Raw genomic sequence first — 19,929 nt, 5'->3', positions numbered from 1 at the left:
AGGTCTTGCAGAATCAAGGAAAGGTAAGTACAGAGAATGTGAACTGATCTCTGTGTAGCCAGGCTACAAGCATCTGAATTAGTGATAGGCTCTATCCTTCAGTGGTAGGTCTGTTAGGGCTATGGAATTAAGGTTTGTTTAGACAATGTGGAGTTGGTACTTCCCTCCCCTCTGCCACTACTAGAAAATGCTGTTATGTAGCACAAAGAGCTCCTGCATGAATGCTTCTTATGCAGATAATGTAACATGCTGCTTCTGTCTCATATACCAAATGCAGTTTGGCTTATAGCTTGGTCTTTGTTTCAAGACATTACCACACGTGAGCAGCTACCTTTTTCTAGTAAGTTTGTTCATTTATTGCTACTGTACAGTTACAAAAATACCCTGAAGTGAAAATGCAACTTCAAACAGCAGTGCAGTGGTTTGACTAGAATTTCATACCTTTTTAAATAATGCACAAAAGACGAGAATAATCCAAACACAGAGATGTCATCCTGGCGGTCTTATGGTTTTTAACCCTTCACATTTTATTGATACTTTCTCCACCATGGAAGCCTATGAGTAACAAGTGACAGTGTTTGATGAGCCTCACATGCCTGCACAGAGCCAAATGACTTTGAAAGGTGAGGGCTGGGTGGCAAACATCTGCAGAGGTCTTGGATGCTCACAGGAGGCTGGGAGGATCTAGCACAGCTCAGGACCAGGACAGAAGTGCTGATACTTGCTCCCTTCCTCACACTGAGGGCTAAGCCAAGACAATCTACTCCTTCCTAACAGTGAAGGCTAGAACAAATGCTGACTACACCCCCCCTCATTTTTACAGCCCTTGAGGAAGCTTTCAGTGTAAATCTGCAGCTGAGTGAAACTGAGCAATTTATCAGTGTCGTACAGCGACTGCACTTCCCTTCTCATCAAACCAGCCCCTACTGGAAAACAGCTCAACACAAAAGAAAAATACATCGAACGTGCAAGCTTGCAGTAATATGCGGCTTTATGTCCCTGTTACAAGCTGATAAATTTAAGACTTGGTCCACCATGTGTGTATGTTCTGACCCAGCTCCAGCATTACTGCTTTCTAAAGTGACCTGTTCAGATGAACACCTCAAAAATTCAGTTAAAAACTCTAAACAGATCCTGTTGAGAACAGGTATTGCAGAATATACACTGTTGGCAGTGGAAATGGTTTGGAGTTCTGAGGTACAAATGGTAGATTTGCTGGAACAAGTACTTTGCACGATATTGGGTTGTCTTTTTCTTAGATGACACCCAGCAGTGCTTTACAGAGCTCCTGCTGCACACCTGTGCTGCCCAGAATGGAGGGCTTTCATCTTCGGCAAGGCCATTAGGTCTTAGTTCAACGGCCAGGGCATCTTTTGCATTTTGAATCTTTCTAGGTTTTTTTGTTTGTTTGTTTTTCTTGTTGTTTTTCCATAACTTAAAATAGAAAGGTTAAAACCATGCTACTGCTAGCCTAGCAGAGAGGGGGAGACTTCTCAGGAGCTAGTAGGTTAGTGGATTTATAAAGACTATTTTACATACTACGAGTATTACTTGGAGCAGGAACTGTGATCCATACTCTGGACTGAGGAGTTGTGTAATTTTGCATATATATCCATCACCGCTCCTATTTTGGCTGGTTTTGAGCCTCCCATTAAGGAACTCTGAACACCTATGAGCTTTGGGCAGCAATATAAATACATGAGGTACAAAGTTGCCCTAAAAACCCCTATTAATACGGCTGTTATCATTTGAAAACTCCGTTGCTGTTTTACACAGAAAAAGCTTGTCTGATGAATTACACTCTACTCCTCCAAGCTTACAAGGATAGAAAAGAGCTAAAAATAGCCTACATACTTTATTCCTGGTAATTTAAAAGCAGTCAAAAGAATGATTTTTGCTGCTTCTCCCACCAGCACTTTGTTTGGAATTTATTATTTTTTTTACACAAACAATCTAGAGCAGCAAAGTACACCTTACTTCTATTTATGTGGCAATCAGTATCTAATGCAGTGACACCAGCCTTTCCAGACTGCTGTACTATTTTGCAAGGCAGGTGCCCACCAGTCCCGATCACGTATACTGTTCACTTAATGAGGATGCTTGGGGTTGCTACATCTCAGCTCACGATCACCACCGGTACAAGCTCTAAAGCTCAACTGCAAGCCAGACAGCATGTATCTGAATGGTTGGTGAGAAATGGCAGTTTTCAGCATTAAAACAGGACGGGCAAGTCGAGAACACCAATTACAGTAGCCTTGAAATCACAGCATTAAAAGTTGTAGTCGATACTACAAGCAACCATATTCAACAGTTTCATAGTGACTAAGGAAATTATAATACTGATTGCTAGCAAATGTCTTTTGATTTCAGTTATATTCCAAAGATACCGAGCAATAAATCAGGGCCTCAGCTCTTCATAGATTAAAAAAAAAAAATTACCTTTTCTCCTGGAAAAAAGAAACTGCACTTTGAATCAGAAGAAATACTTCTGTGATGTATAAGGAACTAAAATATTAGGAAAATTATGTGAATAGGGAAGTCTTTTTTTGGATCGTGCATGTTATGCAGAGATGCCTTACTTCATTTATTAGCTGGGATACCAAGAGAAATCTGATTCCATTTTGTAGTTCATCCCGTTATCTTGAGACATTTACCAGAATGCAACAAACACGCAGTGGACTCAGACAATGGTAATGTAGGTATTCAAATAAGCTCAAGGCACTTTGTTTCTTAAATTCATTGCCTTTGATAACAGTAGCTTCCCATCAACTGCTTCTGGGGCTCTCCTGTTCAGAAACATCTGCAGTGAAAGGTATAGGATTAAGCATCTCTCTGAAAATTCACATAGGTGTCAGAATATGGAATACAGCCTTGGGAAGTCTGTTTCAGAGCTGTGATGTTGACAAAACTATCACCTAACAGAATAAATGCTCCTCTAATACAGATAGACTTTGGACTGCACGATGTTAGCAGGCCAACTTTGGGTAGCGTAATGTTGGTACGAAACACCACTCCCAGCAGGAGCCAGCCATTGCCATAGAGGGGAAGGTTAAAGGGCTCATGGTGGGTTATTTGCATAACAGACAGGAGGTGCAGCGTAGATCTCATTAAAGGAATTTTGTCAGTTTTTGTCCTTCTCTCTGAATCACTCTTCAGCCCTCAACTCCACACTTTGGTGCTGTACCCTCGAGTGAACACGCTCATAAAAAAGCAAGTAAGCGCTAGAAGAAAGGACTTCCTGCAAACTAGCTTTGCGAACGGTGTCATCTGAAATCCATAGCCACTGACTGCTGACAGAGAGTGGGTTCTTAGGAGAAGGTGGAGAGCGGCGATAAGTCACAAAGTGTCCAGAATGCATGTCTCCGTGATGAACTACAACTGCCATCAGACGGTAAAGGTACACGGGGGAACTGAAGGACAAAGGAGAAAAAGGAAAGGGTCAGCAGCCCTCATGGATTGCACACATACCAGAAGCAGCCCCAGTTGCTTTGTCTTCAGTTGCAATTTCTTTTTCGAGCAAATAGATGGCTCCATAAGACAGTCACTGTCTCACAATTACTTTTCTGTATACCAGGTCTTTGCTGCAGTGCTGCCTTAATCTATTATTGAGAAAACCAAACCATTTATTTTAAAAGTTTATGCTGCAGAGAGCTACTACATTTTGTACAGCTTAACCACCTTTAGTTTTGCAATAGCGTTTTCCATCAAACCTACCAATGTGTCGGTATGTAGTTCTTAAAGCACTGTTACTGGAACGAAAAACTATTCTAAAATAATATGCTTTTAACTGGAAAGAGGTGAAATGGCAGCAGGTAACCCACAGGTAACAACAGATGCACTTTCAAGGACTTGCTCTACAACTGTCTTTGTAACAAACATCTGGCACAAACCGCTTCCAGGCTTCGTATTTCACACAGTGACTGTGGGAATTGTCTTCCCCACTGGGAAAATACGCAGTGGCAGGTAGAAGTGGTACAGAACTAACTATATGTTGGTCACCAGCACAAAAGTAAGTGGATGTTCTCAAAGGCCAAGAAAAGAGATTATCAGGAGAAGCATCAAGGCTGATTTATGAAGTAGAATTGTGGCAGCTGCAACTTATATCAAACTTGTTAAATGTAACGTTTGAAAAACAATCTGTCAGAGATCTATGGATTTCTTTCAATAGTTTTCACTTCAAAATAAGAGGAAAAAAATCAAATGAAGGAGTAGAGCAAAACATCAAGAATAAGATTATGGCTATTCAGAAGGATTATTTACTGCACCATGAACCAGGGAAAGGAGATTTTGAGTTTTGCTTGTAATATGCTCTACTCCCTTTTCTAGGAGAGAAATGGAGCCGAAGATAACCACTAAAAATCATCCAAGAAAAAAAGCAAAAAAATTCTGCACAGGAGCTAGGATGGATGTTGAATTCTGTGACTGTGCAGCCTCATAATGCAGACAGAATAAAGAAAGACATAATCTGAAGGGATGGAAATTAAGATGGGGTACAAATTTCTAACTTACCTGCATTCAGGGAATGCAGCAAGTGGAAAAGTTCCCAAGGACATTAAAAATGAGGAGGAGGAGGCACCATTCATAAAGAGCGTTTTAGTACTAGGTGGCTGTTCTGCATCTGTAAGAGAAAGTAGACATTCAGTATTTTAACTTAAATGTGACTATTAGTATTGTTAATAACAGTGCTTCTGTTCCTGTAGTACCTTTCATCACAGAATAAGAAGGTCTTTTCCTTATTTTAATTCATTACGTATCACAGTCCTTTAAGAGATGCAGAGCATAATAGCCAAAGCCAGCGGAAATTGCTTTTACATGACACAAATATGAAAATGATCATGTTCACAAAATCCCAACTAAACAGTATATTCAGCTGCCTAAATGACAGACCTACTACAGCTAGATTTTCTAATTGTTTTTTAAGAAGTCACCATTCCCAGCACTCTTTCTATGCTTGTCCGGAAGCCTTAAGAGATCACTAACAAGATAATCACTAGGACTTACAGAGTTCATCCGTTCATCCTTTGGACATAAAACATGAGTATTCTATGCTGTCTGGGATTTTTTTTTGTTTGTTTGTAAGTCTGTTTTGGGTATTTTGTAATATTTAGTAGGATCAAATTATCAAAACTGAACTATGAACTTGGAACAGGGTATCTTAATGCTTGCTGGGAAAGGGATTTCTACCTGTCCTCTTTGCACAGATTCAAATCAAAACTCCTTTTGCGTTCATTTTGCAGATTAGAATGTTTTATTACTGAAATGTTGTAATATCAGATAGATTTTATTTTCAAAATAAATACCTGAAGGTTTTACTGCTATCCCATCCTTTGTTCCTGGCGCTGTCTCTTCAGAGCTTTTCTGATTCAGCTCATTCTGTCTTGATTTATGAACAGGAATGCGGTATTTGTAGATGTCCATGATCAGGAACTCATTGAACTGTACATGTTCGTGACGTTTCAGAGGAGTGCCTTGGTTTGACCAGCTCAGTCTTTGCAGGTGGATACACAAACACTGAGGGAGCTTCAGCAATATTCCATAGAAAAGGAAAATCAAAATACATTTTCAGCGAGAAAAAACAGCTGTTCAAGTTGAAAGCATACTAATGGCACTGGTAAGTCTACTTACATGCTACTATAGCTGCGTGTAAGTTTACTGGCAGTAGTATCCCTAAGACATGACACTAACAACTCTCTCGAGATTTCTGATAACACCACTACTGTTCACTCATGGGGCAGTAGGGTAGATAGCTAATGTTTTCTCCAAATGGAAGAAAAGTCAATAAAAATACAGGTGAGCTTTTTAGGAACACACATGTCAACCTCATCTAGCTTGTTGATCTGAGAGGTAGAAATGGAGATTGGAATTTGTTGGACTGTGTTGTTGTAAGATATTTGCTAATACTTGGTAAGTAATGGCTTTGCACAGTGAGAGTGCCCGGGGAAAAAAGGTCAAGTAGTTATAAACACCTGGTATTCAAAGTCATGCCAGGGTTAACCTCTATCAATAAGTACATAGTATTATTATTAATGGCACCTGAGGCTCTTAATTACTGACCAGTGCCCTGCTGTGCTCTGCATTATATGATTACAGAGCAAAAAATAAGAAGAGCTTCTCACATAAATCACACCTGATGTTTAACACCATATCCACTTGTTTAAACTAGCTGTATTTAGAACGTTTTAAATTTCTTTGAAATGTGCAGTTGCTAAAGATGCTACAAACACTGTATATGCCAGACCTATGAACTTCCACTGAGCCAAACTCAGGTTTAAGTGTTTTGCTGAGTATCAGTAGAATACTCGTTCTTTAAGCTATAGTTTGATGTTTTGCTGAATTTGAGGCCTCAATGCCTACAAATATTTGACAAACAAGCTTACTCTTTAAAGTAAAACACTGAAGTAGTTTAATAGCAAGAAGTGGACATCAAGCAAAGAGATCAAAGAAAGAAATTACTGTATAATAGGATTTAAAAATAGATTTGGAGGGGCAGCTTGCCTCACCTTTCCTAACTTTAATTGCTTAACAAATGTTGTTCTCTGGTTTTCTATGCTCTGTCCATTCAGAGTCCCTTCTGCCTGAATCTGAAATCAGAGGGAAAAAAATAAAGCCATTTGGTTACCTGGTGTATCAGATTAGACAAAATAGTGCAGCTCTGCACACTGCAGACAAAAGCAACTGTCTTACCTGGAACTATGCTCAGTACATTAATTACACCTACAGTTTTCTAGGAACTTTCCTAAAAATTGTTGCCCTATCCTAATGAATCAGAATGCTAAAGCAAAAATCATGCAGAAACAAGCATTTACAGAACAAGCCCAGTCTCCAGGTTTATGTGTAGTCACATACCATTTCTGTTGGTTTTCAAACAAGCTACTTTGGCTCTGTGCCATCATCAAATTACAGGTAACTTAAATGCTGTTTAAAATACCAGAGCAAAAAAAAATATCCCAGATGTTATCTAAATAATACCCGGTAATTACAGAATAAAATGTATTTAAGTTTTGTAATAGTAGTGATAAATAAAGGTTCAAAATATTCTCTTAAGAACTCCCATTTTAAATGTAAGAAATCCCAGGCAGGCTAGAGGCTTTCCTGCAGTCACAATGAAAGGAGCAGAAAACTGTCTGTAGACAGTAGAATTCTGTCAGCAAGCTTAAAACTGACCTAGAAGGTTATATACATTAAAATTACATACTTTAGTGCAGTTGTCACACACAACATCCTTTACAGATTCAGAGGAGATGAAATGATGGAGGCAGTGGTCCAGCGTCATAGGACGACCCTTAGTACGAAAAACCAGAATTATTTACACTAATTTTAGGGTGTACACCACTTAATTTTGTGAAAGGATTTTTCATAGTTTCTGCCATAGAAACTACAGAATTGCAGACTTATTTTTTGATAAAACTGACTAAATGGCTTTGAGTATAGAACACTGATAATGTAATTAACTATGGGGATTCTTCTTTAGCCTGGATTAAACACAGAAAACATTGCAGCCTGTAGGTAAGAATAATAGCTGACTCCCTGTGTCATTCCTTTAGTGGAGTTTTAAACTACAGATTCCTGACCCTGTTACTATTTTTCTCTGAAGTTCCAGCACTTCATGAGTCATTTTATGCATGCTGACCCTCTACATAGGCGAAATACTGCATTTAATTGAATGTAGGCACTCCTTCCTATTCTTCTTTGCAGACTGTACTACATACTGCCAAGTATGAAGGGCATAATCTTCAATGATGGTACAAAATAAAACACAAAAGAGTAGATGTGTCCAAATCCCAATCCTAAATGTTCAGGAGCATATTCTGTTGTTAGGAGACAGAGTTTCCCTGAGTGCAAGTCTTGCTAGCTGTCTGGAAAGGCAAATCACTAGCAGACATTAAGTGACAAACCATTTAGTTGAAAAATGTCCTGCACGTTTTGCCCCCAAAACTGACAGTATTTTGTCATTTGAAGTTTTTCAGAGAGCCAAAAAGAAATTGAGACAATTCCCAGTTGAAATAACTTGATCCAAAAGCCTGTATTGGGTAACTTGTGTACTGTCACCACAGAGACAAGAGCTCCTGGAGGTCACCTTCCCAGACTGCCAGAAACAGCCCTCAGGATATGATGTGGTCTGTTCAAATTACACAGAAAGGACCAAATACTACACCAGGAGAAACAGGAAGTTCTATGAGTGTCAGCAAAGTCATGCTTGTTTTACTAATTGGTAATTTGCACCAACATATTAGTGATAAGGTACTGTATTAGCACTGCAGGACCATTTATAAAAAGGCAAAAAAAAATGAGCTATAGCTACTCATTTACACTTAGGCTGTAGCATCTTCAAAAGGGACTAATGAAGAGAAAGCCACGATAAGGCAACACGCAGACTGGCTGGATCACGCATCATACATACCCACACAGCTGCTGGGATGCTCAGGGAGAGACTGTCAAAGGTATCATACCTCACAGGACTCTGCAAGAGAATATTTCATGTCTCCAGCAAGCTAAAATTTGTAACAGTCCCAAACACGCCCCCCAGCCTCACACAAGATGAGCATATGCTCTCTGCTGTCCACAATTATCTGGTGGAATAAGGTCAAAACCACCTGCTCTCCCCAACCCTAGGTACAAGGTGCTACTTAGCCTCTTTCTGCTGAAGCTGCCCCTGCCCACTTAAATTTGTCTGCAAGGTTTGGGAAAATAAAAGTACTAAACATACTCTTATGGTTTGATCTACAAATGAGATTGACTTTCTGTATTTTTTTCTTTATCCAGGTTATCTTCACCTCCTTACTCCAGATAACTAGACCACAACTTAATTTGGCTGCACATGTGCAATCTCAGTACTGCGTGCTGAATGAATAGCTAGTCCTAAAAAGCTACCCACGTGAGTGGATTTTCAGTATATGATAGCTGTGGTACTGAATACTAAATATAGTAAGACAGCTATTATTCTGTCTGGTTAGACAGCTGTTATCCCCACAAAGTGGATCATGCATCAGTGTATTTAGCGATACATTCTTGTTCGTCACAAACGCCATAAAAAGTACCTGAAAAAGTAACAGTCTAAGCTGTCAGTCAGTCCTGCAGACCTTTGGAGCTTAAACCATGTCAAAAACAAGGGATGATATTTTCAGATTGTGCTCTGAGTGTCAGACATTCTTTTTCTTGTCTATGTGTTACCTGGTGTTCACAGTGTTTGCAAACCATGTTGCTGGTCAGCCTTCCGTGAAAAGGATGCTGAGATTTCCAGTGACTTGACACAGGGGGAAGAGACCCTGAAACACAAAAGTTTCAACTTTTATTTTCAATACATCTGTGTATTGATTATAATTCCACATTTTTGGCCCACAGTAACAAAAGTAACTGCTCTAAGGCACGTTCTGTCCCAATAACAAATAATCAATGGGGTTTTTTTTTACAGCTGAAGAGATGCACTTCAGTCCAATACAGACAAAGATCAATTAATAAACAAAGCGACTACACTATGAATATCCATATTTCAGAATGGAAAAAAGCATACCTCTTGTTCTGCAGCTTATTTGCTTTTGGGTTATTTCTGGCTGCTACAGAGGAAGATAAAAGGTTTCATTAACTCTACCTTAGAAACCATGAAGTATTAAATATGTTCTTATTTCATCTCTACTATGCTTTTCCGATATTAGAAAAACTGTGGGAGTTTTAGCGTCTCTTTATATTTGAGGAAGGCCAAAAAACCTGGTATGCAACAGATTTATAATTGACAAAAAGAACACTTCTAATGAAATGAATCATTAATCTCTAGAATTCTCTGCCTCAGACTACTAAAGTAAAAGCCTAAGAGATTTTATAAACCTTTTGTATATATTTTAGACAAAAAAAGATGAGAAACTTTCCATCTACATTAAGTGTGGCACTAAACCAGAGGATAAGATAAATTTCATCTCCATGTGGACTATTCTATTAATGTCTATTTTGCAGTTTTCAAACCTCTTTCATGTGTCAGCTCTCACAGATAAGAGTAACTGCTTAGATGGACTAATGCAAAAGCCCTCATAAAGGTGGGATCACTGTAAGGTCAAATACATTCACTCATGAAAAACATTTTTTAACCTTTAGACTGCCTGACCTATTAATTTATATCAGAGTACTAAAGAACAGCTTCATAAACATAATGAAAACATCTCCAGGTTTTAAACACTTTATACTTGACACACTTAGGAATCTAGGCAGGCTATGGAAACCTCTGATAATGAAGTAACATCGGTAAAGAAGTTACCTCCAGAGAATGCACATCAAACAGGTGTGTCACACGTGGCTGACGATCCCGTTCGTCTTCTAATGAAGAAGTAAGGACATGAAATAGTTCATGAGCATCCTGTCAAATAGAGGCGTAAGACTTAGAGGAAGCAAAAGCAAATAACGTCCAAATATACACCGGTACACATATGACTATGTCATTGTAATAGGAAATGAAAGGAAACATTATTGCTTAGAGCTCACCTTATGTATTAATAGTAATAATTTGTGCATCTGCTGCAGTTTTCCCAAAAAGCTTTCTCTACGAAGCTGAACTTTGCAACAGCACACATTATTGAAAATATTCTGGGCCATATAAACTCACAAGAAACTAAAATACTTGGAGAAGAAAAGAATATTGATTTCAGTAAAAGCCTAATTGAAATCTACGCTGTTTGCTTTGGCCTTGAAATATAAAAGATAGAGTCGTATCTTCCGAGTGAGATAACAGAGTTCATTGACCAGCCACACTTAGGGGCTGAAAATACTAAAAACAAGAATTAGAAATCTTGTATGTTACATGTAACTGAATTTGGAAACGTTAGCAGAGTCCACCCCTCCAAGCAGAGCGGCACGTTAGCACAGACCCATTATCTACAGCAAAGTTTGGGCTGTATCTGTGCTGGTTTAATACTACTGGCTCCACTGTACCAAATCTGAAGGTAATTAAGTATGAGGTTTTGAAGCAGCCAGGGTTTCCATGACAAATATCTAAGCAAACTGAAAACACCATTCATCAGTCACATGGTTCTTTTCCTTCACATTTGAAAGCAAACTTTTTGCTACAGCGAAGATTCAGTTTTGACCCTCAGGGCTATTAGTACCACAGCTTCACTTTTCTGTTATTCCGTATCTAAGCACTACGTATGTATCAGGCAGTCTAACTTGAATTCTGTAATCACCTGTTCTTCAAATGATGAGATCTGCCACCTGTACATTCTTAAAACTTCTAGCAGGCAGCTTGCATCCAGGACATCATCTTCTGTTACCTCTTGACAGGATAAAGCTAAAGACATTGCATTTAAAAATGTCAGAAAGAGAAAGAGCCACAATGAACAGTTAGAACACAAATCTGTTTATTTTAGACTGGATGTTACTTAAGCATCATATAATCGATTACAGTGGAGTTATTCTTGATTAAGATACCATCAAGCTAGTATGTATTAATTATGGTTCTTGTCTGACTCAGGCTGACTGCATATATTCTCCTCATCTCATACATAAAGTGAAAGGTTTCTCAACTGATACAAAGAGAATAAATAATATAAACACTGTCTGGAAAGATGACTTTTTACTGGTGCATTGGGTAAAAGTTGGTACTTTGCATGTCACAGAAACCCCAGTATTAATGCCCCATCATCCTTACACCAGCTAAATGTACATGCTTAAGGGGCACAATTTTAAAATGAACAACATCCTGAGACAGGAGAACTTCCAGTGGATTCCCTTTAAAACAAAGCCCTGTGAGAGCCAACAGATTGCTTAAACATTTTGAGTGCCTAAATAGGATGTAACAGATACATGAATTTAGCACAGAGGCAAATCTGAAACCAGTTACCAAGTCGGGCTTAGAGGCTTTAACATTTTTATCCAAGAGCACAGAAGAATCTCATTCGATAGTCCATATTTTTGGTAAAATAGTAAGCTTGGGAAAAAAGACGTTATTTTATAATGCATTCTTCTTTTATACAGAATTCTGACTGCCCATTTAATTATAATATTTTCCTTTTTCTTCAATTATACTGAGTCTGTATTCATACTGTTTTAACCATTAATACTCTGTGATGAGCAAATACATTAAAGCCTGTGGCAATGGCTTCTGTAACCACATTTTCAGCACCTCTGTTGCCAGATCTGTTCAACCTGCTGGCAAACAGCTTCTTTGGAGCAATGTGTGCAATGCCGGGGGGCGGCTTCTTGCTCACCAGGCGAGTCAAACAAAACCTGAAACCTTTCAGCTGTTGGCCAAGAAACAAACGGCTCTGGGAACACATGCAGTTGGGCCCTGCGTTGCTCAGGCTCGGTACAGTAACTTACTACCTTTTGGATCTCTACCCCTCTGTGAAAGTTGGTTGAACTTGGCCAATGAGTTCAAAGTTAGTAGAGGGAATTTTTTTCATACAAGACCACATGAGCTTCCTTGCTTCAGGAAAGGAGGCTAGAAACGATAACATTTATACTAAATATTTTCTTCTTAGTTTAGCGCAACACAAAAACATTGAAGTACCTCTGAGGAGACGCAGCAAAGTGACCGATAAGTATTGATGCTCAGTGGCCTGGTTCTGGTCCGTCTTGTATTGTGCTGTAAATTCCTCCAGCCACTTGATGAAAGACGGACAGGAAGATAAGCCTTGCAGCAAAGAGTTCATGAAACAGGTGTTTCCTAAGTTAAGAAGGCCAGGTACAAGCCCTAGAAATAGACGAGTAAGAGTTTACACCATGAAGTCTAGGAAAACCTTACTATTTTTCAGTAGCAAGCGTTATGTTAGGTATTAAGATTGAATTATCTCAGTTTATTTGGTACTTGCACCCAATGAAAACTAGAAGACCCTGGTACGTACAACAGCATACTATAAAGTGTTTATATACACGGTGGCCTTCAAGACTTATACCGCTGTAAAATCTTTTTTACATTTTCATTGGAAAATAATCTTTTTTTTTTCCTGACAGGGATGGATTTCTGTCAATACTTCGGTTCCGGATTATCTGCAAGTTAACGTATCAAACTGCAAAACTCTTAGTGATGATATTAAGCGTTGGAGCCCCTTATTGTGCAAGTTTACCGGAGCCCCTGCGGTCACTGCAGCACAGCTGCACGCCTCGGCTCGCTTGGGTGAAGCCTCCTGGGTTGCCCAGGATTAAGCAGCAGGATTTCTGTATGGCTCTGCTTGGCAAGAGCCCTTCACTCCTCTCGTACGAAATAAGAACATGTTTATTTCTGCATTCCAAAGTGCAAAATAAAGCGCATTACCTGCAGCAGTTCAGCAATGAAGTTATGCCAAGCTACAAAAATATGTCTGTTTTTGTCACAATTTTAGAAAAACGTCGATGGATACAATTAATACATTATGCAAGTCACAAAAATCCTTTGTTCAAGACACGTTTTTCTAAAACTTTGTTAGATTTCTAAGCAGGACAGCGACCAAAATTTTATCTTCAGTAAGAGGAAAATAGCGTACAGAAGCTAATCATGAAAAATAATTAACAGGCGGGTTTCTGACATGCAGGAGAGGCAGGAAAGGCCCAGAAAAATTAACTTTAAGGGGTGTTTTGCCGGGCTGGGGCCCCCCTACCTCTCCTGCGCCGCTTCCTCTCGGTGATGGGACCCCACAGCACGTACATCCCCGCCGCCACCGCGGCCGCCAACCCCCCGAGCACGCCCCAGTTCTTCATCACTTTGTACCTGAAACGGGAAAAAAAAAAAGAAAAGAAAAAACCAAAAAATCCCCACCAAACCAACCGCTCCCCTCCCCGCGGGGAGTCGCTACCTCAGGTTGCGGGGAGGCGGGTCAGGGGCACGGGGGTGGGGCGGGGGCGGCCGGCGGTAACGTGTGTGTCCGTCCCTGTGTCCCCCCCCCCCCCCGGTATCGCTCCCGGTGCCCGGGCTGGGGAAGGGCCAGTCCTCGGCCGCTGGCCGCCCCCCGCCCCCGTGCCCCCGGCCCCCCGCCCCGCTGACCTGGCAGCCGCGCCGGCCCGCAGCAAGCGCCGCACCGCCCCGTCCGGCTCCGCAGCGCGGCCGGGCAGCATGGCCCCGCCGGAACCGGGGCCGCGCCGGAACCCGCGCCCCGCCGGAACCGGGGCTCCCACGGGCGGGCGGCCCGGCGGGCGCCGGAAGTGGCGCGGGGCCGCCCCTAGCGACGGGCAGCGGCGGGGCCTGCGCCGGGGGAGCTCGGAGCTGGGGAGGGGGGGACACGTAGATCCCTCAGGGAGGTCAGGTTGGGGGGCGGGTTTGCCCCCATCCCCAGGGGCTGGCCCGGAGGAGCGCTGGGCTCGCCGAGCGTTTAAAAGACAGGGCGGCCGGGGGTGGGCCCGGCAGTGCGGGCCGGCAGGCGGGCTCGGGGGTCTTAAAGGCCTTTTCCAACCAAAACGACCCCGTGAAACCATCCACACCACCCCCCGCAAAAAAGGGCAGCCCTCCCCGCCGCGGCTGCCCCGGCCTGCCGGGCTGCCCCTGCCCCTGGGGGAGGACTCCCTCTGCCCCCCGCCGAGCGCCCTTAGCTTTTGGGTTTAACTGATGCGCTTTGGGGTTGCTGAGGCGTTTCAGGACGCGCCGGGGAGCCCTTGCAGGCAGAATGACTGACACATGCAGCTTTTGAGAGCACCTGGAGATGGCAGCTGCTGATCGTGTCTGTGGGCCTGGCAGGTAACAGTCTCCCTCTTTACACCTCCCCAGATTAATCCCAACAGCCTTTATTAGCAAATTTACTGCTGCATCCCGGGTGTCTTTCTGCCCAAGTCCCCGTTTGCCTGGCGGTGCTCCACCTGTGCTGTGCCAGAAGGCTGTTTGCAAGAGAGCAGCCGGGAGACTAAGGGACTAGATGGCAAGAGGCTGAGAGAAACGGGAGTGACAGACAGAAGGAGGATGTGAAGAAATAATGTCGTCCTGACAGCAACATACCATTCTCATAGCTGTCACACACTTAAATACAGGAGACGGGAGACAAAAGAATGTGCTTAGAGGACCAAATCTCACACCCTTAACTTGCTGGAAAATTGGATCTTACTTAGTCAAAAAGTAACACGGCTGCTGTATTCTAAAAAGAAAGTCATTGCTTACGCAATGAACATATAAGCTAAAACTCTGCTTGAAAAATGCCGTTTTCCAGCAAGTTTGGGGGAGAAGCAACCTAGAGTCTCTGTGAACTCATGTTTTGTGGATAAATCCCATTCTGGAACTCCATCAGGCTGCTCTGCTGAGACTGCTCTGATAAAGGCCCGCAGTGACTGCTATCCTCTGGAAGTCTGGGTTCTGTAGCTCCTCCCACTGTACTGACTTTTTCTACAGGATTTTACCCAGTCAAACAGACCAGACTTCTTGGATCATGTGAAGCATTGAACTATGGTATCTTTAACCCACATTTTCTGAAAAGGAAACGTAAATCTTGGCCATCAGGAAGGTGCTGGTAGACCAGTTCTATCTACTGAGACCTTTCATTTTTCAGTTGCTGTGGGCCAGAGTGCCTTTCATTCCAAATAAACTGCCTGGATCCTTTATGGTAACAAATACCTGGAACAATGCCATTCTTCAGCCCAAACAAGTCACCACCCAATTCAAAGACAAGTAAAAGGGTGCACAACTGAAGAGTCATGTTGTTTATGGAAATCTGTGTGTCTGCGAAGGATAGGCAGAAAATGGCAAGAGAGGTGAGAAAGAACAGAGCAGGGGAAGAGAGCAAACACATGTGCAAAACCTATTCTCTGAAAAAGCCTTGTTGTTAATGTTTATGAGAATACATTACAGAACAGAACATGCATGCATTTAATACAGTTAAAATTGGTTCTTATCATGCTTTTAGGGTATTACTCAGTTGCCTAAGCACAGGCATCTCGATCCATGTGAGAGAGCCCTAAGGTGCCTAGGATATCCTCATGGTCCCATGCGATCCACAGCTGGAGGCCACCAGAGATAGACTAAAATGGAGCTGATGTCTATGTGTAGGCATCTGGATTCCACTCCTAGACACAAATACTTCATTAAGAAATTATCCTTGCTATTTTTAAGGAAACTGAAACCCTAGCTAGGCCAGCTGCAAGTTCTTTCTTATAAATACTAAAACCTGTAAAGATTTTCGATATTTAGTGTCACAAACTGAATCTGTGTGGTGGCTGAACAAGTCCCATTCACAAACTGAAGCATGTTTGGTATGTCATAGCTAAGCCCAAGCCTCTTGCAACATCTGTTGTTCATTCCCTGACCTGAATTTGTACAACTTGACTCTTCTTCCTCACTGTAGTGCTTTCACCTGTCTTTGGTGTTGTCCTGTTGATTTCAGGCCCTTTCTCCAATTTGTGAAATTTATTTTAAATTTTAATCACGCCAAATGTCTCCTAGTCATCCTCCTAGCATATATTTCCCCGTTTTCTCCTGCAGACCTCTCTCCACGAAGGATTTTACGTAAATGCAGGCATTTACACGCACAAATAAACTCTCTTCCAACAGAAGGGGAAGGCCTGCAGGAATGAATGTGCCAGGGTGACATCGTATCTTTTCAGGTGCTTTTCAGGTGCGTAACTGAGATTTTTACAAACTAATCTCATTCTGCATCTGAGGAGCACGCGCTTGGAATCCCTATCAGGTCGCTTGAGATCGCATACAGGAACTGTCTGTGGGCTCCTGAAGTGTTCGCTTTAACAATGTAATTTTCTGTGAAGTGCTGACAACATTGAAATCATAGAATCATTCAGGCTGGAAAAGACCTTTAAGATCATCAAGCCCAGCACTGCCAAGTCCCGTCGCCCTCTGGGCCAGTGTCATGCTCCCCAGAAGACCCTTTGCTGTCCTCCGGGGAGCGGATGCATCCAAACCAGCATGGTTCAGTTTTCCTTGTGGACTTCTCCATCCTGCCCACTTGCCTGAAATCCTCCCTGGGGCTGCACCCTGCCGAGGTCGCCAGGCTGGGATCCCGAGGGGACGAGGACCGGCGGTGACAGGGGAGCTGAGCACCAGCCCTGGCCAGGCTGGCAGGCAGCCCCCCTAGAGCAGCGACAGCGAGGGGAGGGAGCCCTGGCCGCCGGACCGCGGCCGCCCCGCCGCTTCTGCCCGCCCTGCCGTGCCGTGCCGAGCCCAGCCGTTCCCGTGCCGCTCGGTGCGGGCTGTCCAGCCGCCCGCCCCTGCCTCCCCGCAGCCCCAGCCATCCCCGCCATGCGAGAGCGATGAGAGCAGCTCCTGCAGACGCAGCCTGGCAATGGAGGATGATTTATTCCAGCTGAGACAGCTGCCGTGAGTAGCACCGATAGGGGAGCGGGGATGCGCAGGATTTCTCCTCCACGGGCTGCAGGGATATTGTGAATCCTGGTGATTTTTAAGGGAATTGTTTCTAGGAAGTGTCTTGGGCCCCGGGAAGCAGGCCATTTTCCTTGTATAGCTGCCTGGGTTCAGCATCCTGGGGGCATGCAGGGACCCATTTGTTATATAAATTCACTCAGTTGTTATTTTTTGCATGAACTTGGTGGTGGTAGAAATAAGGAGGGGTGGAATAAAACCGTGCGAGTGCGGAAAGATTTTTTGAGAGGAAACATTACTATTGCAAGGTGGATTGCATCTGTAAATAACGTTGTGCTAGGGAAGGCATCTTCCTCGGCTTCCTCCTTCATGCCGCGAACCGAGTGCAGATCAGAACCTTTTTTCGCAAAGGTGTGTTTGCGGTGAGTATCATCGATATTTGCTAACTGTATGTTTTGGAGAAGCAGACGTTGCTGCACAAGGAAAATGCTGTTATTTGTGAGGAACTCTTTGCTGTTGGGATGTGGTTGCTGGATCTGTGCAAAAAAGGTGATAAAAGCTTTGCTGCCTTTTGACACTGGTATTTCCTTTCCTTTTCATTAATGTAAAATGTTTCCTTTAAAAACAAGGGCATTTCTTCTAATGCTCCATTATCAGGTGCTTTGAAGCATATTCCTATTTATAAATCATTGGCTCTGCAAGGCAGGGAATAAATGCTTAAAGTTGATCTTAAATATTAATGAGCTCATGTCAATGACAGAGCAAACTGTCCCATAACATTTCTAATAAGTTGGGAGAATGGCTACGAGCTCCAGCTATTTTCAAATACTTAATTTGGATGCATTCAGCTTGTCAGTAAAAAGAATAAGACGTGATTTCATTACGCCATTTTTCCTATTTTATTTTTTTTAAAAAATAAACCCAAAACACAGAAAAATGTTCTAAAGTACCTTTCAGTGTCTGTGTAATTAGATGTATTTGGTGGTGTGAGATCTTGCAAACGAATGCAGCTCTCAGATGTCTCAGCTGTGAAGAATTTTGCAAGAATGGAACAGTAAATATCACTGTGTGCTTTTTTCTTCATTTGTGTCAATTTGTTTCATAGGTTCCTAAGTGATAAACACTTTTTTTTTTTTTTTTTTTTTAATTTCCTGTGATGAGGACTGTGGCCAGGTAGCTCAGTTTGCCATTGAAGTATTTACAATTTTCAGATCAGTCACTGCTTTTATATAGCATCTGGAACCATTATCTCCAAAATGATCAGTTCTGAAAGTCTACTTCAACAAATATACAAAGAAACAGTAGTACAGGGGATTTGTGATGAGGTACTTCAAGGTCAGTAAGGATTTTATTGGCATGTTTATTTTGCCTTTGGCTTACTAGGGCACTGAAGAGTTCCTAGCATAGGTTGTATGAATGTTTTTCAGTCATAATCCCTTTAGACCTGAAATCTGGGGAAAAGGTGTCCATATACTTCAATGAACTTTGCACCTGGCTTTGAGACTGCTGAAGTTACAGTTATAGTCTTCCTTTAAAAAGGTACAAATATAAAAGTTTACTTCCTGTATAGTTAAACCAGGTGCTTGTAAAACTTTTGCAAAGAAGATATGAATGGTACTTTGATATTAGTTGTTGCCCTTGGTAATAAAAATGTTATTTCATGGGCGTAAAAATGTAGTTGTTTGCTGAGAGTATGTATTTTGTAGGTCATATGAGGATTATCTCTTTAGTGATAATTTTAATTATTATAGTGACAATTAAAAAAACAAGTAATAATTACTTGTGGTTATTCTGTAGGGTCAGCAAAAGAAAATTCAAACTGAGGTACTTGCACTGAAGTTAAAAAAACTAATAAGATTAAGAGAATTTAAAACTGAATTTCTCAATGGAACTTAATAGAAACCTGAATTCAGGCAAGTTTCATTGTTTGTTTCCTATAGCTATAGAATGAAGGATCCTCTGCATACCCTAAATCAGAATGAGATAAACCCTAGTTTCACTGCAGTCCATGCACTTTTCTTGTGCATTTCCAAGAGGCCTGGGGATTTGTTTAGTGTTCTTACGTTTAAGATCTTCAAATATTATCTTGGACAAGAAAATTTGTGACTGCTGTTTGTCTGCCAAGGCATAAAGGCCATAGAAAAGCTTTCAGCTTCCCGCTGCAGATGAGAGCATTACTAAAGTAGTACAAGGACTGTTTGCATCGTACAGATCATGGAATGCCCTGTTTAGCTGAAAAAAATCATCCCAAAACATTTCAACAGTCTGCAAAGCAGGCTGTCCTAAAGATGAGTGATAACCCCACAAAACGGTCACAGTGCTTCTCTCTCTCTCCGGGTCACTGCCAGAATATCATTAGTGAATATGTGCAATTCCCCAGATGGGATGTGGTCAGGGAGATAGTATGTATGCCAGGACTGAGAGGGAAAAGGAAATAATTAATGTTTAGTAGCCCTCTGCTTTGCATTTCTACCACAGTGAAGTCCTAAGCTGGACTGAATGGCTGGTTGGGGCCCGAACTTCTCTCTTTGTAAAACAACCCATGGGTGACTGAGACCTTCATTCCTCTATCCTTTTGTCCACCATTGGACCAAAATCACTTCACAGGAGCTTTGTAGATTGCCCATCTTTGCTCTTGTATTAGGTATTGATTGTGTCATCAGCACTTGTAAGAGAAAATCAGAGTTGAGGTCTTGCTAGATGCGAAAAGTCTTTCAGAT

The 19,929-nt window shown here is 42.0% G+C and overlaps 2 protein-coding genes across 11 annotated transcripts in view; one reads left to right on the top strand and one right to left on the bottom strand.

Annotated features, from left to right (window-relative positions):
• Positions 1-332: 332 nt before the first annotated feature.
• On the bottom strand, positions 333-14,091 carry USP30 (ubiquitin specific peptidase 30). Of its 3 annotated transcripts, none has more exons than XM_056348423.1 (13): positions 13,943-14,091; positions 13,560-13,669; positions 12,494-12,676; positions 11,169-11,272; positions 10,247-10,345; positions 9,512-9,554; positions 9,172-9,266; positions 8,402-8,461; positions 7,196-7,282; positions 6,501-6,581; positions 5,301-5,520; positions 4,510-4,618; positions 333-3,410 (listed from the first exon to the last, which is right to left on the bottom strand). In XM_056348423.1, the coding sequence occupies exons 1-13, from the start codon at positions 14,011-14,013 to the stop codon at positions 3,146-3,148; spliced, it is 1,527 nt and encodes a 508-aa protein (XP_056204398.1). In that variant the 5' UTR covers positions 14,014-14,091; the 3' UTR covers positions 333-3,145. The 3 variants fall into 3 exon arrangements, with proteins under 3 accessions (XP_056204398.1, XP_056204568.1, XP_056204481.1); XM_056348593.1 differs by having other exon boundaries at positions 13,755-14,075; XM_056348506.1 differs by lacking the exon at positions 6,501-6,581.
• Positions 14,092-14,217: 126 nt separating this feature from the next.
• Positions 14,218-19,929, top strand: part of SVOP (SV2 related protein) — a 28,884-nt gene continuing 23,172 nt past the window's right edge. For 5 of the 8 annotated variants that reach the window (XR_008823481.1, XR_008823529.1, XM_056348954.1 and 2 more), the window contains exon 1: positions 17,213-17,631. Coding sequence is in view for 5 of the 8 variants with exons in the window: in XM_056348954.1 (XP_056204929.1) it covers positions 17,378-17,631 (254 nt within the window). In the remaining 3 variants the exon portion in view is untranslated. The other 3 variants (XM_056349198.1, XM_056349117.1, XM_056349032.1) reach the window with 3 other exon arrangements.

Source organism: Falco biarmicus, chromosome 1 (assembly GCF_023638135.1).
Source record: "Falco biarmicus isolate bFalBia1 chromosome 1, bFalBia1.pri, whole genome shotgun sequence".
Classification (NCBI taxonomy): Eukaryota; Metazoa; Chordata; class Aves; order Falconiformes; family Falconidae; genus Falco; species Falco biarmicus.
Note: the sequence above shows the minus strand (reverse complement) of the source record. Positions and strands in the feature narration are given on the sequence as shown.

Coding starts and splice junctions, on each gene's coding strand:
- USP30 (XM_056348423.1), bottom strand. CDS start 14,013: ATGCTGCCCGGCCGCGCTGCGGAGCCGGACGGGGCGGTGCGGCGCTTG. Junction 12,677..13,559: donor GAGGAAGCGGCGCAGGAGAG/GTAGGGGGGCCC, acceptor GTCTATTTCTAG/GGCTTGTACCTGGCCTTCTT. Junction 8,462..9,171: donor GCAAACACTGTGAACACCAG/GTAACACATAGA, acceptor ATTCTCTTGCAG/AGTCCTGTGAGGTATGATAC.